This window comes from Schistocerca piceifrons, chromosome 3 (genome assembly GCF_021461385.2).
Source record: "Schistocerca piceifrons isolate TAMUIC-IGC-003096 chromosome 3, iqSchPice1.1, whole genome shotgun sequence".
In the NCBI taxonomy this organism is placed as follows: Eukaryota; Metazoa; Arthropoda; class Insecta; order Orthoptera; family Acrididae; genus Schistocerca; species Schistocerca piceifrons.
Window position 1 is genome coordinate 864,360,581 of NC_060140.1, and position 17,555 is coordinate 864,378,135.

The 17,555-nt window shown below is 40.5% G+C and overlaps 1 protein-coding gene across 1 annotated transcript in view; it reads right to left on the reverse strand.

Annotated features, from left to right (window-relative positions):
• The window catches only part of LOC124789310 (vacuolar protein sorting-associated protein 8 homolog), a 219,150-nt gene that overhangs the window by 53,725 nt on the left and 147,870 nt on the right, over nucleotides 1–17,555 (reverse strand). The window contains exons 16-18 of the mRNA XM_047256624.1: nucleotides 13,123–13,303; nucleotides 2,168–2,307; nucleotides 1,846–2,002 (exon numbers count right to left, since the gene is read on the reverse strand). Coding sequence (XP_047112580.1) covers nucleotides 1,846–2,002; nucleotides 2,168–2,307; nucleotides 13,123–13,303 — 478 coding nt within the window. The remainder of the gene's footprint in view (nucleotides 1–1,845; nucleotides 2,003–2,167; nucleotides 2,308–13,122; nucleotides 13,304–17,555) is intronic.

Sequence of the window (17,555 nt, forward strand, 5' to 3'; positions counted from 1 at the left end):
TTCTGTCTGCAGAAGTTTATTTTTAGATGTGACGAGGATTCTCCTGACAGAGACATCACGTACACTATGCAACATTCAAAAATCAATGATTCATTCAGAAATCAACTTTAATTGTGTTCAGAAATGTTCAAAAACCAACAGGGATGCGTTTCAAAACCATATGAATAATCGATAGATCAACGTGTGCTGGATGCTAGGCTCTTTGCGAAACAAGTTTTTTTTCGCCTCAAGAATATGAATTTGGCACCCCGATTTCCCGGTAGCATCTACTACTCACACGCGACTCAACTGTGCATGCAAACGACCCCGCTCGTAACTGCTAAAATGAATCTAATGTAAACAGTTGTGACTTCACGCTCATCATTGGAAGCAATTTGTTGTTATGAAGCATTGCATAGTCTTCCTAAAGCCTTTGACATATTTTGCTGTTGGCAAACACTTTCATGAGCACTGTGTGTCATTGTTGTGTATGGTGCATTTCCTTTGCAATTTAAGTTATTTTTGTTTTTTTTCTCTCGTTTATGTTTTATTGTTGAAGTATTATTCTGCAGTAGCAGGATACAGTAATATCCTTTGTTAGAGTACTGGTTATTACCAGTCAAAATTTAAAAAAATTAACAGAAAATTAAAACATTAAAAATTTCCCAGATTCTAAAAAATTCCCGGGTTTTTCCCAGTTTTCCCCCAGACGAAAAATTTCCAGAGTTTTTCCGGGATCTCCCTGATTAGGAAACAAAAAATGAAAAAAATTGTGAAATAACACATTTTCATTCCAATATAAAAAAATATTGTCACTGATGTAACTTTATGTTTCTTTGCAGAATTTCATAAAAAAAAGACTCTCTTGTGAATGCAATAAACTGATCTAAGTTCTATGCACCAGAGCCTACTACACAAAGTTCAGAAAAACTGTGAAGACACACAGTCTCAATCAGTTGAATGATGCTCTAACAGCCCACACCTCAAAGTGTTAAAAAGCAATTACATTTTTCTACACAACAAACACTTTCTTCCTAAAAGAAGAGTTGCCCCTAAATACGATCAGGTAAGACATTAATGAATGAAAAGTCAACTTTTAGAAATTTTATCTCTGAAGGCTGTTATTCATAATGCAAAAGTTGTAGAGAATTGACATTTAATAAGATGAATAAATCTGATTGCTAGTTCAGGTTCTTACCAACACACACCTGAAAATTCCTCATACATACATTATTGCTAATGGTGGGGTCAGGCCTTAGGCAGTACTAAATAGCATGTATTGCACTTTATCTAAATTCAATGATCGTATATTTGCACAGAACCAGTTATTAATTTTGAAAAAAAAAATGTTATTTATGTTTTCAAGTTTTTAACAAGAGTTGAACCAATATCAATTCCTGTGATTATTCCCCATTCTGTGTATGTTGCTTAAGTGTGTACATTTCCTGGATTTCTTAATGTGAATCACTGCTTTGTTTTAATGAGATAGGGATGAGAAATAGTTTATAGCAAGATCTCTGATGCCATAATACTTGAGTTTCTGCAAGAGAAAATTTGTGATCTGGACAACCAAAGGCTTTTCACAAGTACCATCAGGCAATATTGAAAGTTTTGTATAATCTGATCTATGAATTGAAAAAGTCACATTCTGTGGAGAGATCCTTTTGAAATCCAAACTGATACTAAGAATCTTATTTTGGGATAGGTGTGTTTTGTTTGTGCATACAGTTTGTCACATATTATCACCAATTTATGCAATTTGCAAGCCCTGTTATCTCTAAAAACCATCATATTTGCTTCCAAATGCACATACACAAAGACACACAAAATCCAGAGTCATTTGAATGCTTTAAAAATATTGATTACCTTCAATGTATTATCAAGACGATATCCATCGAAGCTAGTAATAAAGGAATAAACCTTTGCTGGATCATACTGGCACATTAACTGAATGTATTGCTCAACTAATTGTGGCTCAAGGGTCAGGTCGTCCTTCAGATGACTTAAGTTTGCATGTGAATCCCTGAAAATAAATGTAATCCAATTTGTAATGATCAAGTAACTGTTCCACTATTTCAGATCAGGCTTTTCATGACAATGCATCAGTTACTATGATAGAACATATCTAATCTGCAATTTACAGAAAATACCTATTGCTTTACCAGAAAAATATAAGCTGGAGAGTTACCTGAAATCAAACAAACCATGGAGGAACTGATACAAGACCTCTGGTTCAAGGTCAAGTTTTCTTAATATCTTTGGAATTGTCTGAGGTAAATGCAAGACTATAATTTGAGCGGTCTTTACAGCATCAATGTCCAACAGTTCCTGCCAAACCGAAAACAATGCCATCATCATCATCATCATCAGTAATAATTACATACGAGATACAGAACTTAAGAACTAAATGTGACCGCAAACTAAACTGGTAGAATAACAATAACCTAACAAGAGTTTTTGTTAATATTATAAAGATGTAGAATGAATGGCCAATACTTGCCTTCAGAGGGTGCAACTCCAAATAGAAACACTTTAAATAGAAAATAAGAATCCTATCTTTTTGAACTACACAACTTCTTCAGGAACCAAAAGGGTTTGGTCAGGGCAGATATAAATGGGGCACAGTCATATAGAGAGGAATCCATCTGTTGTGAGGATGAAGAGGTAAAGATGGAGAAAAAGGAACCAGAAAAAGTGAAAGATAGTAGATAAGCAAGCACTGTACTGGCTTCAGTTTAGGATGACAGTCGGCACAGAGTTAGAAGCAAGGATGAATTGTAAGAGGAAGAGAAAATGAAAAGTAGAAAGAATAATGGAATAGAAGGAAAGGGAGAGTGGAAAAGAGTGGTTGGGGTGACAGGGAGCGGGGAGTGGGAGGGGGGAGTGGGAGTGGGAGGGGGGAGTGGGAGTGGGAGGGGGGAGTGGGAGTGGGAGGGGGGAGTGGGAGTGGGAGGGGGGAGTGGGAGGGGGGAGTGGGAGGGGGGAGTGGGAGGGGGGAGTGGGAGGGGGGAGTGGGAGGGGGGGAGTGGGAGGGGGGGAGTGGGAGGGGGGAGTGGGAGGGGGGAGTGGGAGGGGGGAGTGGGAGGGGGAGGGGGGAGTGGGAGGGGGGAGTGGGAGGGGGAGGGGGGAGTGGGAGGGGGAGTGGGAGGGGGGAGTGAGAGGGGGAGTGGGAGGGGGGAGTGGGAGGGGGAGTGGGAGGGGGAGTGGGAGGGGGAGTGGGAGGGGGAGTGGGAGGGGGAGTGGGAGGGGGAGTGGGAGGGGGAGTGGGAGGGGGAGTGGGAGTGGGAGGGGGAAACACATTAAAATAAGTCAGTAAATAATAAAATTGCAATGACTGCCATGTAGGAAAAGGGATGTGGGCTTATGCTAACCAGAGGTTATGTCCAAGAAGCTGTTCTATGAAAGTATATACCAAAGAGTTGGGTCTTATCTTTGGAGTTCAGGGGAATTATGACTCAGCAGATGAATCCAAATAGCTTGTATGGTATAGCAGTTTCTGCATCATACTGTAGACCATCCACAAGGTGACCAATCCTTTTGAGTCTATTCATACATTTGGCCAGATTGGCAGGTCCTTAGATGGAAAATTATGCAGTGAACACATACCTCATGGTAAACAACACAAATAATTTGATATGCTGCTCTGCATTTAATGTTACTTGATTCATGATGGGGATGAGGTATGTGGTAGTAGATGGGTGCACAGGGCAGATTTTATAGCAGGACAGTTGAAGGAGTAAGAATCTTGGGGTAGGGACGGGGGGGGGGGGGGGGGGGGTCCGTGAATGTCACATGGTTTGGCAAGGGTATTGTGGAGATAAGGAGAGCAATGGAAGGCAAACTTGGGTGATGTGGAGAGGAAATAAGGCAGATATGGTCTCATTTCACGGCTTCATTTGAGAAAGTTACATCCCTTACATATAATCTATTCAGGCTTTCAAGGTCTGAATGATACTGGGTTATGGGAGAGTGGCAGCTATACTGGTTGAAGCTTTGGAGGAGGGAACTAACCACGAGATTTGTTCTTGAACAAGATCAGTAATTTAACTGTGGGTGAGTAAATTAAGAGAGGTTACTGGTGCAGGTGTTAAGGTATTTGGTACAGGGGCAGACATGTTTTACCATAGATGTCTGGGCTGTAGGGAAGGTTGTGTTTGACAAGGAAGAGTGTGACAGTAGTTGAATTGTAGATACTGTAGGCTGTTGGTTAGCTGGTTCGATTGGATTGGAATTATAGGGTTAGAGAGACCAAACTGCAAGGTCACGTCCCTTTATCCTATATGTGTCAAGTCAGGAAGAGTCCTCGGACAGGAAGGACACAGAAGACAAACCCTGATGAATCTGATTGTATCTGAGAATAAAATATATTAAAAAAACAATGGGACAGAAGCAAGTTGAAGTGAAAGAGGGATAGGAGGGTGATGTTCAGTGAATTGCTCCTCTCAGAAAGCAGCTGGAGGCCCCAGGGCATTTTATGCAATGGGAGACACACACACTGCATCCGATCAGAATTTCACCACCCTCCATTACCGCATGAAAACCAGCAATGCAGACAACTTGACTAAATCTCAGAAAAGAGAACAATGACAACAAGACAGAAAACCAACAAAAGATTTAAAAGAATACAAAGAATTAAAAAGGTGGGAGGGGCAGGAGCCACGTCAGACCATGAAGCAAGAGCAACCTTGGGGGCCTTGTGTCAGAGCATGCAATAAGGCACCCCTCCAATCCCTCAAGCAACCGAAGAGGCCAATGTGCCTTACCTCAGAAAGAGTAGTAGAAACCACCTTCACGGGTAAAACTGAACACCAGATCAGTCACTTTGACATCATCTGCTATCACCAGAGGCAGCCTGTCATCAGGTTTAAGATTTCACCATAAGGTGGCCAAATTAGAGCAGTCCAGTAGGATGTGGGCCACTGTCAGATAGGTATCACACTGACAGTGGGGTGGAAACTCATGTCATACGATGTGGCTATAGATCAGCCAAGTGTGACCTATGTTAAGATGACAGAGAACACTAGATTATCTGCAAGAAGCATTAAGGGAAGACTGCCATATGGTTGCGGTCCCCTTTATTGCTAGCATTTGTTTGGAGAAACCAAGGCACACTATTCCGTGTTGCAAGCCCTCAACAACTGATGGCATAGAGCCAACCAAAAGTCCGGTTCCAGTATACCCATCTCCAAAGTCAGCAACCTGCTAGCCAACTTGGAAAACTGGTCAGCACCTTCATTCCCTGGGATCCAACATGACCTGGGGTTCACACAAAGATGACTGAATATTCAGCTTGAAGGAGGTCAAAAAGGAGATCCTGTGTAGTCACGGCCAATGGATGTCAAGAGTAGCACTGGTTGATAGCCAGAAGACCACTCAGGGAGTTATGCAAATTAAGAATGTCTCACTGGTGTGAGAATGAATGACTCAGGGCTCGAGTGATGGCCACCAATTCTGCAGTAAATACAATGCATCCATTTTGCAGAGAGCATAGTTCACTGCATCTTGCATATGTGTTGGCAAAATGGGTTTATTTGTCAATTATAGAGCTGTCAGTGTACACCACTGTGAACCCAGAAATAGATCAATAAAGGTCGGGAACAGGAAGCCAAAAACCCTGGGGTCAACAGAACCTTTCAATCCACAAGATAGGTCAAGACAGACCGAAGGACAGGTTACACGCCATGAGGGCGTATGTGATTGCTCCCCGACAAGATGTGAGAAAGGGGGAAGATGGAGTTCAGAGCAGATGGTGTATACAAACTGTGATAGTGACTCCAGTCCTGGGCCTATGTTGTGCGAGTTTGATCCCACTACCAGGATAAAGCGTGCAATAGTTCAGAAGCACAGGGGAGCAGCAAATGTGCATCATGTAATTGGGCAGCAGTTGGTGCCTATTATGAGTCTCCGCAAATAGCCTGTTCACATGGCTAGCCTGAAAGGCACCTGTTGCAAGTCAGACCCTACAATGGTGTATCGGGTCCAGCATCCACAATACTGAAGGTGATGATGAGCAATATACCAGACTTCCCCTAATCAAGATAGGACAGGATCAGAGATTTGTAACGCCACAAAAGTGTAGAGCAGTCTGCACCTCAGCTGGTGTTACTAAGGCAGTGAAGAGTATTAAGCTGTGGCCAGCATGTTTGCTTAAGTTGGGGAAGCACTGAAGACCAGTCTGACTGAAAACTGGAAACCAGGGATAAAAGCCCACACAGTGCGTTTCGTATGGCACCCTGCAGTCAGCAACACCCACAGTGGAGGAGCAATAGTACATTCAAAAAACCTAAGGATGACACCGTAGGCCTCACAGCTGCAGCTAGACCACTGATAGCCACCAGAAAAAGGGGAACACTCAGTGAAGAGCCCTGCAGGATCCCATTCTTTTGTACATGAAGGGTTCTGTAGGAAGTACTAACTTGAATCCAGAACATACAGAGTAACAAGAAGTTCCCAACAAAAGTCGTGAGTGGGCCTCTGAGACCCCACCGACAGAGTAATGAAGATAGTGATTCTACCATATGGCGTTGTAAGCCTTTTGCAAGTTGAAGAAGACACTGATAAGGGAAAAAGTTGACTGAATGGCAGACTACAGGCAGGCCAAATTGTTGGCAGTAGAATGACCTTTATGAAAACTGCCTTGGGACAGAGCAAAAAGACCTCAAGACTCAAGGTACCAACACAACTGCTGGCTCACCATACGTTCGAGCAACTTGCAGAGAACAATAGTTAGACTAATTGGGTGATCACTGTCCATCACAAGGAGGTGTTTATCCAGTTTCAGTACCAGAACGATCATGAGATAGGAATTCACCCTTGCTCCAGACATGGTTAGAAATGGCAAGGATGGATGTTGGCAATCCACCGATTGGTGTTAGTGCATTTGGCTGTGGATGTAATCTGGCCCTCGAGCCATGTCAGTGCACAGGACTAAGGCACTAAGGAATTCCCACTCACTGAAAGGGCATTATAGGGCTCTATATTACATGTAGTGACAGGAAAGTGAATTCGCTCCATCCACCATTTGAGGACACAAAATGCAGGCTGATATTCCTCAGACACGGAGGCTTGAGCAATGTGTTTGATGATAGCATGTGGGTCAGTGTATACAATACCATTCAGAGAGACACCTGATACACATGTGGGAGGACTGTTGTCCACAGAAGCACTGACCCTTTGTCAAAACCTATGAAGGAGGGGAACGTGGTCCAGTTGTTGTAACACTCTGTTCCCAGCATCCTTCTTTCTGTTGTTTTATTAGGCAGTGGACCCATGCATAGAGCCATTTAAGGCAATGAGGTTCTCCATCGATGGATGTTGCTTATGATGTAGGAGAGCCTCTCTGTGATCTCTAATGGCCATGGTGATTTCTTAAGTCCACCGTTATCCACATTGTCTTCCGATGGAGGTATGCCGAGGTGTAGGAGATGATTAAGTCTGCAGCCGATCGAATGGCTATACTCTGGCCAACCCCATCGATATCTCCACATGGTGGGATGCTAAGGGTGGTGGCAGAGACAAAAGCATCCCAGTCAACACTGTTGAGAGCTCATCTGCATGGACACGCAGGTAAGTGATGCTGATTGAGGGACAGGACAATCAGAAAATAGCTGCTGGTACACAAGTTGTCACGGACTCACCAATGGCTGGAAGGGAGAAGATTAGGGTTGCAAATGGGACGATTAAAGGCCAAATAAGATCCATATGCCACACTGAAGGGTGTGTGGGCACTAGCATTCAAGAGACAGACCAAGCTCTGTGAGCAATGTTTCAATAGCTGTACCACGGCCAACGGCTGTAGTCCCATGTTGCAGATGGTTGCTGGCATTGAAGTCATCCAAAAAGAGGAAAGGCGGGAGGAGCTCAGAAATCACAGCTGACAATACAGTCTGAAACACTTCACAATCAGGAGAGAGATACACATTACAAACGGTAAAATCCAGAGGCATCCTCACACAAACAGCTAAGGCCTACAAAGTCACAAAGAGCGCACTTGTCTGCTGTAGACAGAGTCCATGACAACCTGTGTAACAGCAATTATTTCTATTGTGTTGGGTTTTTGGTGTAGCACCTCTGCCAGAAAGGAAGGACGCAAAGACAGAAAGGCACAAAAAGTGGAATGTACACCACAGTGGGTCACCTTCCCAGCACAATTTGTGAAAGGCAGAGGGAGAAAAACAAAAGAATAGGCTTGCAATAGAAAAGGGAACTGGTGCTACATGGTTGGTTAGTCATGGTGATCAAGCACGTTCTCACAAGAAAGAGATGTGAGCCCCTCGGGGGGGATTGGTTTGATGTGCATTGAAGTTTGTTGCAGGTCTTTGGAAGATGGAGGTCAACTTCCAGGACGGGGCTAACGCTGAAGACTTGGAGAAATCTGGGTGAATTTAAGGTGGGAAATGTATTAAGCTATTGGTGGAGGAGTAGTAGTACTTTCTTTACAGTGAATCCAGATCACAAAGATACTGTCCATGAACTTGTACCACGACTGTGTAAACTGCTTCCGAGATTAAAAATTCCATTTATTTACTATTAAAAACAGTATTAACCACGATTTATTTATCAAGGTGACTGGTTTCGACCACTACTGTGGTCATGTTCAGACCATTCAGTAGGAATCTCTTTCTGTTGGAGAATCACTGAATTCCATCATGGCCATGAAACCATGGAAAAAAGGTGAAGCATCCTGGTTCTCATAGCCACCCACTTCTGGGACCTGCCCTTCCATTCCAATCTTTCCCCAACAAATCCCTCTTTGTTCCCTGCAGACGGAACATATATTTCTGAAAAGCTAGGATTATTATTTTTGATTTTGAGTGTTTCTATTGGTATTTAGAGCCAGCATTTCTGTCTCTCTGTAAGTTTAACAAATTTCTTAAATGAATTTCCTGTTTTACACAGGCAAAGACAACCTTCTTTGTTCGTTTTCTTCTGGGTGGGCTATATAGCCACTATAAATGTGAGGAAAGACATCACCCCACTGGGCTGTATTTTACAACTGTACTTTACTCAGCAGAACTATTTTTGGGCATGGTCCACTTTCAAATGCATCTAAAACATAACAACATACCATAATAAAAAGAAAGTTACAACCTAAAAGCCATACCACTACACTGGATGTATTGTTCATGCAAACATTCACTTTAGACTGGGCCATGCCTGAAACTAGTAGTGCTGAGTGAAGCACCGTTTTAAAATACAACCTGGTGGAATGATGTCTTTATGCAAATCTTCATTGCAGTGAAAGACAATATTAACTAAATATAACATGATGAAAATTGCTAACAATTTAACTTAGCCACACTCAGCATTTAAAAATATTTGAGTGTAAATACTAAAATGTGAAAGCATGAGGTCAGCATTATTGACAAAGCTGCATAAGGCTGGTTTGAAATGGTGGTCTGGTCTATCATGGAGTCCATTCTGCCATGTACATTAGGTTTAGACATTTGCAGCACATTATTTTCTCTTCTTGTCACACCACTTGTTCTTATGAGTTACGTTGTGCTAATTAGAGGTTGTTTGTGGTCTAGGCGTAGCATCTTTGATCAGTAATCAAAACATCCTCAGTTCCGTGTTTGAAACCAGCCACAACTTAAATCTTGATTAATAGTTAGCATTGATGGCTGAAGATTTCCGGCATAAAAGTCTCCCTCATTCTGCCAACAGCCTCATCAAAGAGGGCGAAGGAGTGGACAGAGAGTTTGGGCACTGTCTCAATCCTAGAGTGGGAAACTGCCCCTAAAGGCAGAAGACTCAGAAATGATCAATGGCCCGAGGATGCAGAAGGCAATGGGAACTACTGCATTAAAGACACAATGTGTATCCACAGGTCATGTGGCCTGTAAATGGAAAAGTGTCATGATGATCTTTCCATTGAAAAAAGATTCTGGAATAGTCCCCCCATTTGGATCTCCAGGACAGGACTGTCAAGGGGGAGGCACCTATGAAAAAAAAATTAATAACTAATGAAGTGATAACATTCTAAAAGTCGGGGCCTGGAATGTCAGAAGCTTTAACATGGTAAGAAAGCCAGAAAATTTGAAAAGGGAAGTGCACAGGCTCAATGGAGATATAGTAGGGGCTAATGAGGTGAATTGGAAATAAGATGAGGATTTCTGGTCAGATGAGTATAGGATAATATCAACAGCAGCAGTAAGTGACATAATGGGAGTAGGATTCACTATGAATAGGAAGGTAGGGCAGATTGTGTATTACTGTGAACAGTTCAGTGATACGGCTGTCCATAGAATTGACAGCAAATCAACACCAACAATGATAGTTCAGGTACATATGCCAATGTTGCAAGCTTTAGATTGAGAGAGAAAGAAAGTATATGAGGCTGTTGAAAGGGTAATACAGTATGTAAAAGGAGATGAAAATTTAAAAGTCATAGGGCTGGAATGTAGTTGTAGGGGAAGGAGTAGAAGAAATGGTTACAGGAGAATATGGGCTTGGGACAGGGAATGAGAGAGGACAAAGACTAATAGACTTCTGTAATAAATTTCAGCTAGTAATAGCGAATACTCTGCTTAAGAATCACAAGGGGAGGAGACATATTTGGAAAATGTTGGGTAATATGGGAAGATTTCAGTTAGATTGCATAATAGTTAGACAGAAATTCCGAAATCTGGATTGTAAGGCATACCCAAGAGCATATATAGACTCAGATCATGATGTAGTAGTGATGAAGAGTAGGCTGAAGTTTAAGACATTAGTCATGAAGAATCAATACGTAAAGAAGTGGGATACAGAAGTACTAAGGATGACAAGATACATCTGAAGTTCTCTAAGGATTTAGAGACAGCAATAAGGAATTGCTCAGGAGGCGGTACTGTCGTAGAAGAATGGACATCTCTAAAAAGGTTCATCACAAAAGCTGGAAAGAAAAATGTAGCTACATAGAAGAAACCATGGTAACATAAGAAATACTTCTGTTGATCGATGAAAGAAGGACGTACAAAGATGTTAAGGAAATTTAGGAACACAGAAATACAAGTCACTGAGGAATAAAATAAATAGAAAATGCAGGGAAGCCAAGACAAAATGGTTGCATGAAAAACGTGAAGAAATTGGAAAGGAAATGATTGTCGAATGACTGACTCAGCATATAGGAAAGTCAAAACATCCTTTGGTGACACTAAAAGGAAGGGCGGTAACATTAAGATGGAGAGGGGGGATAGGTGCAAAGAGTACACTGAAAGCCTCTATGAGGGGAAAGATTTGTCTGATGTGATAGAAGAAGAAACAGGAGACGACTTAGAAGAGACAGGGGATCCAGTATCAGAATCAGAATTTAAAAGAGCTTTGAAGGACTTAAGATAGAATAAGGCAGAAGGAACAGATAACATTTCATAAGAATTTCTAAAATTGTTGGTGGAAGTGGCAACAAAACGACTATTGACATTGGTGTGTAGAACACACAAGTCTGGCAACATACCATGTGACTGTCAGAAAAAAAATCAGCCACACAATTCCGAAGACTGCAAGAGCTGACAAATGCAAGAATTATCACACAATCAGCTTAACAGAAAAAGAAAATTTAAGACATGTTGGATGACAATCAGTTTGGCTTTAGGAAAGGTAAAGTCACCAGAGAGGCAATTCTGATGTTGCAGCTGATAATATAAGCAAGACTAAAGAAAAACCGATGGACATTCAGAACACTGTCAACCTGGAAAAAACATTTGACAATGTTGAATGGTGCAAGATGTTTGAAATTCTGAGAAAAACATGGGTAAGCTATAGGGAGAGCTGGAGAGACGGGCAATATACAATATGTACCAGAGTACAGAGTGGACGACCAAGAATGAAGTTTTTGGATTAAAAAGGATGTAAGACAGATTTAGTCTTTCACCCCTACTGTTCAATCTGTACATCAAAGAATCAATGATGGAAATAAAAGAAAATTCAAGGTGAAAGGATATCAGTGATACAATACACTGATGACATTGCTATCCTGAGTGAAAGTGAAGCAGACTTATGTGATCTGCTGAATGGAATGAACAATCTAATGAGAACAGACTATGGATTGAGGGTTAATCGAAGAAAGACTACAGTAATGAGAAGTAGCAGAAATGAGAACAGTGAGAAACTTAACATCAAGATTGATGGTCATAAAGTAGATGAAGTTGACGAATTCTACTACCTGAGCATCAAAGTAAACAATGTCGGGCAGGGCAAAGAGTACATCAAAAGCCAACTAGCACTGACAAAAAGGGCATTCCTGGCCAAGAGTAGACTACTAGTATAAAACATACACCTTAATTTGAGGAAGAAGTTTCTGAGAAACAATGTTTGGAGCACAGCACCATAAGGTAGTGAAACATGGACTATGGGAAAACAAGGAAAGAAATCAATCGAAGTATTTGAGATGTGGTGCTACAGATGATGTTAAAAATTAGGTTGACTGATAAGGTAAGGAATGAGGAGGTTCTGTGCAGGACCAGAGAGGAAAGGAATATGTGGAAAAGACAACAAGGAGAAGGGACAGGATGATAGGACATCTGTTATGACATTAGGGAATGACTTCCACAATACTAGAGGGAGCTGTAGAGGGCACAAGCTACAGAGGAAGACAGATACTGGAATGCATCCAGCAAATAATTGAGGACATAGGTTGCAAGAGCTACTCTGAGATGAAGAGGTTGGCACATAAGAGGAATTTGTGGCAGGCTGCTTCAAACCAGTCAGGAGAAAAAAAAAGTTACTAAAGAGAAGTAAAGGTCGAAAATTTGCAATTGGTTATCCCAGTGCCTTTGTAGCTGAGTTAAGTTAAAGAAATGAGAATAGACTAACATTGCTTGTATCTCCATTTCAGACAACAGAGAAACACTAAGGACAATCACGTAGTTAACTCAGTCAAAGATACATTGCTACCTAGCCAGACTATTCTCATAATCACAATAAAATGAACACCATAAATTAATATTAACAATATTTATGGCAATGGGGAAGTGTTTATAACAAGCAACAGAGAGAAAAATGTAGTGGGCTGCCACACACAAATTTAAAAACATAATTTTCATCTTAAGTTTTTGGAACTTCTCAAAAATATTGTTTACAGCTATATTGTTGAATTTGTGCACTGAAACTCTGGTCCAAAAAACTGAAATATAGTTCAAGGGAAAATTAAATAGGTCTCACCTTTATATTATCCACCACCTGGGCTTCTACTTTACTCCTTTCAGCAGTGTTATTGTACAACAAAAGAATATTGCGCAAATATGAAAACACCTGCGGTTTACGGAGTGGATCCCATAGGTAACACTGCAGAATCTTGTCATATTCATGTCTTTGTTCATACAATAGCTCACATACACGGTAGCTGACAATACAATAAATTATGTTAGTCATCAAACTGACATCACAGGCACTTCAGAAATTATGTATGTCTACTTAAATCAAGTCAGAAAAAAAGATTTTTCACAAGGAGAAAATTAAGTGGGACCTGTTAAACTATATACTCCAGTTCATTAAGAAAAGGTGATGTCTATGAGCTGAAGAAAGAATGTACAACAGCTACCTGAGCAAGTAACTGACACAGTGACGCTTAAATGGACATGCAGAATGGCATAAAAGTGATAGATATATTGTTCTTGAATGAGTAATTAAAAGCATAAGCCACCTGCATAATGAAAATACAAAACAATAAATACTATGATATAACACAAACCTCGCAACATGCTCAGGAATGAAAACAAACATGAATTCAACGACCTCTACCACGCTATTTGAATTATGTCTGTTAGTATATCTGGTTTCTGTTTAGTTAAAGATAGAACTCTGTGTGGTAAACTGACATTGCTACTGCTTTTTACTCTTATGTCATTGATTCAAAATGCTTAAATATTAATGCAAATTCCTGTTGTTGATGCTAATCAGCATGCTTTGGTTACTGCTGTCTAGTCATCAGCTTCAATATATTTTTGTTACTTCCTAACACATCTCCACATTAACTGTCATACATCACAACCACCATATTCCTATTCCAAGATTTCAAAATTTTTAAGTTTCTGTTTCACTTCTTTCTTGCTCCTATTTTGATTATTGTTTGTCCACCCATTAATGGTTATGCAAGTGGAATTATGTCTAATCAAATGCAGAGACAAATGTCAATAATTATAAAATATTGTAATTTTTAAACAAATTTATTCAGTTTTTATATTTATGAAACAATTAGTCAACTGCTTGCAATGTCACAACATTATGCCCACAATGATTTAGTGGAATAATGAGGTAAACATTTCTACGTTATATGCATTTCTGTTAAGTACAAGCAGAAGGAAAAATTAAGATAATCTCTATTGCACTCTCCCATTAGATGATATTTATAACTGTTAATGTGGTATCCACAATTAGTAAAGGCAAGACTGAACTCAAAAGTTGATGTGATCACTGTAGTGCTCCTGTTACCCATGTCCCAACTGTTATACAGTATACACTTGACTTCCTCTGACCTTTGAACTAATTTAATACCCAACTGCAGGGTGTACTACAGTTTAATACACACTCCAAGCCATTGTGCAACTTGACATTTTACAATTTCTAGGACTGACAGAAATGGATCCCAGACTACTACTATGTATCACTTCTTGTAATATTCAAAATTCATGTCCTGCTGCTGGTTCCTCATGTGAGGAAAGTAGAAGTCATAGTGTGTGAATAAAGAGGATGGGAAAAATTTTATAGTCCAGAGTAGCTGCCTGAAGTGAATAACTTACGGACACATTTTGCAGTGAACTTATTTGGACAACATCCAGTGCTGCATGGGTCTGACACTTTGTATCAATATGCAACCCATTATTTTCTAATAATTGACCCCTACAGAGATAATCTGCCAACAATGCACCATGGCAGTTCTAAAGGACACTAAAGAGACTTTCGGAAATTATGTTTGTTTCCCTTTCTTTGGCAGCAGTGATGTTGAGTGCTCCCGTTGCTTGCTCGGCTGCTTAGAACTGTCACAACAATTAATACAGCATGCATCCATGGTGATCAGATGTTCAAAAAAGGTCATCACACTGGCCAAGCCATAACCTTTTTATGTTGTTACTTCTTGTGGTGTAATTTTTGCTCAGGCATGAGAAACTACTAACTCTATCACATCTAGAAGCTTGCAAATGACCACTGTATTTGCTTTTGAGTTACTAGTTCCTCATTAGGATATGAATTAATGCTTTTCTCCTCATCATCCAATAACTTTGCCACACTGGAAATCACTATTCCATTAAGCCACAGAGTAATAATTGGGGATGCCGTTTTCATACAAGTCATCCAGCTCACCAAGCATTTCATTAGTGTTTTTCTTTTCAAGAATGGGAAAGGAATCTATGCTCAAACCTCCATCATTTCAAGAGGGTGCACCATCTTTGAGTTTGTACTCTAGTGGAGTTCTGCATTTGATAATAAAAAGCTATCATCACCTGTTGTATAATTACATTCCTAACAGAAGATGATATTTTCTTCATGAACCGCAGTAATCAAATGCCTGGCACAGCTTGCTACACAGTCAGTTTGTACATTTGAAAATGTTATGAAGCGATAACTGAGCTATTTATTTTATGTAAAAAATGAAATAAAACACTGCCATCTTGATAAGTCACTAATCATCCATAGATGTGAAACTCGGTGTCATTGAGGCACTTGAAATATGCAGACAGTTCTGAAAAGTCACAAAATATTCAGTGTTCAGACCCAACAAGACTATAGAAAATTGTTCTCACAAGGGAACCTCCCCATCGCACCCCCCTCAGATTTAGTTATAAGTTGGCATAGTGGATAGGCCTTGAAAAACTGAACACAGATCAATTGAGAAAACAGGAAGAAGTTGTGTGGAACTATGAAAAAAATAAGCAAAATATAAAAACTGAGTAGTCCATGTGCAAGATATGCAACATCAAGGATAATGTAAGCTCAGGAGTGCCGTGGTCCCGTGGTTAGCGTCAGCAGCTGCGGAACGAGGGGTTCTTGGTTCAAGTCTTCCCTCGAATGGAAATTTTAATTTTTTATTTTCAGTCAATTATCAAAGTTCAGGCACTCACTCATAATCAACTTCGCTCTCCAAAATTCCAAGACATGTTCAGGTTTGCTTGGACATATGCAGGATTTAACGGTCTAGACACGGAAAAATTTGAAAACGTTAAAAACATGTTTTGACAGAGCACAGGGAAAACTGTGCGACTGTGAAACTGTTGCATTCATTTGTTGCAGTTTATGTGACAAACTCTTATGTTTTCATCACTTTTTTGGGAGTGATTATCACATCCACGAGAAATCCTAAATCGGGAAAGGTAGAAGAATCTTTTTACCCATTCGCCAAGTGTACAAGTTAGGTGGGTCGACAACATATTCCTGTCATGTGACGAACATGCTGTCACCGGTGTCGTGTAGAATATATCAGACTTGTTTTCCTGTGGAGGAATCGGTTGACCTATGACCTTGCGATCAAATGTTTTCGGTTCCCATTGGAGTGGCACGTCCTTTTGTCTACTAATCGCACGGTTTTGCGGTGCGGTCGCAACACACAGACACTAAACTTATTACAGTGAACAGAGACGTCAATGAACGAACGGACAGATCATAACTTTGCAAAAATAAACTAAGTAAACTTTTCACTCGAGGGGAGACTTGAACCAAGGACCTCTGGTTCCGCAGCTGCTCACGCTAACCACGGAACCACGGCGCGCCTGTGCCTTGATGATGACTATGTTGCCCATGGATTACTCAGTTTGTACATTTTGCTTATTTTTTCTTAGTTCCACACAACTTCTTCCTGTTTTCTCGATTGATTTGTGTTCAGTTTTTCAAGGCCTATCCACTGTTCCAAATTATAACTAAATCTGAGGGGGGTGCGATGGGGAGGTTCCCTTGTCAGTACTAAACATGGACTGTCTTCTTATGTGGCAGCACAACAGGAACAATTTAGATGTACACAAATAATCCCCTGAATTGAAAAGATTGATGCAGTAGCAATACGTGTGAAATCTACATTACATTAAGAATTTTTAATATTTTGTACAGTACCATGAAACTCATTTTGAAAAGAACAGTGACTTTTAGAACTTTTACAAACAATAGCTCCAATACTCAGATTTTTTTCCTTACATGACAACTGCTACAAGCTGCATTTTCTCTGGTGTTTCAATAGATATCTGCAATTATGTTTTTGAAATATGTAGATGGAGTAATCCAAATAAATACTGCCCAGTGTCAAAAGAAAATTTCAGTTTGTTTCTCATCACAAACAAAATATTTTTAAAAGAGAAACTTTATATGGTCATTCAACAGGTTGGTTCCAAAGTAGTTTAGTGGGATACTCAGTTCTATAATACAGTATGTCTCAACAGGAGTAGCAAAATAAGAACAATCAGTAGACCAGCAGTGCCTCAGTAGAGCAACTGCCCAGTCATAGTGGAAAGATGGCAAGGCACATCCTGGGACACAAAATAGGACAAGGAAGGCAATATGACAAGAAGTTTCAAATCGGCACACACTACACAGCAGAATGAAAATTAATTCTGGAAAACATTCACCAGACTGCAGCTAAGCCATGTCTTGTGATACCCTTTCTTCCAGAA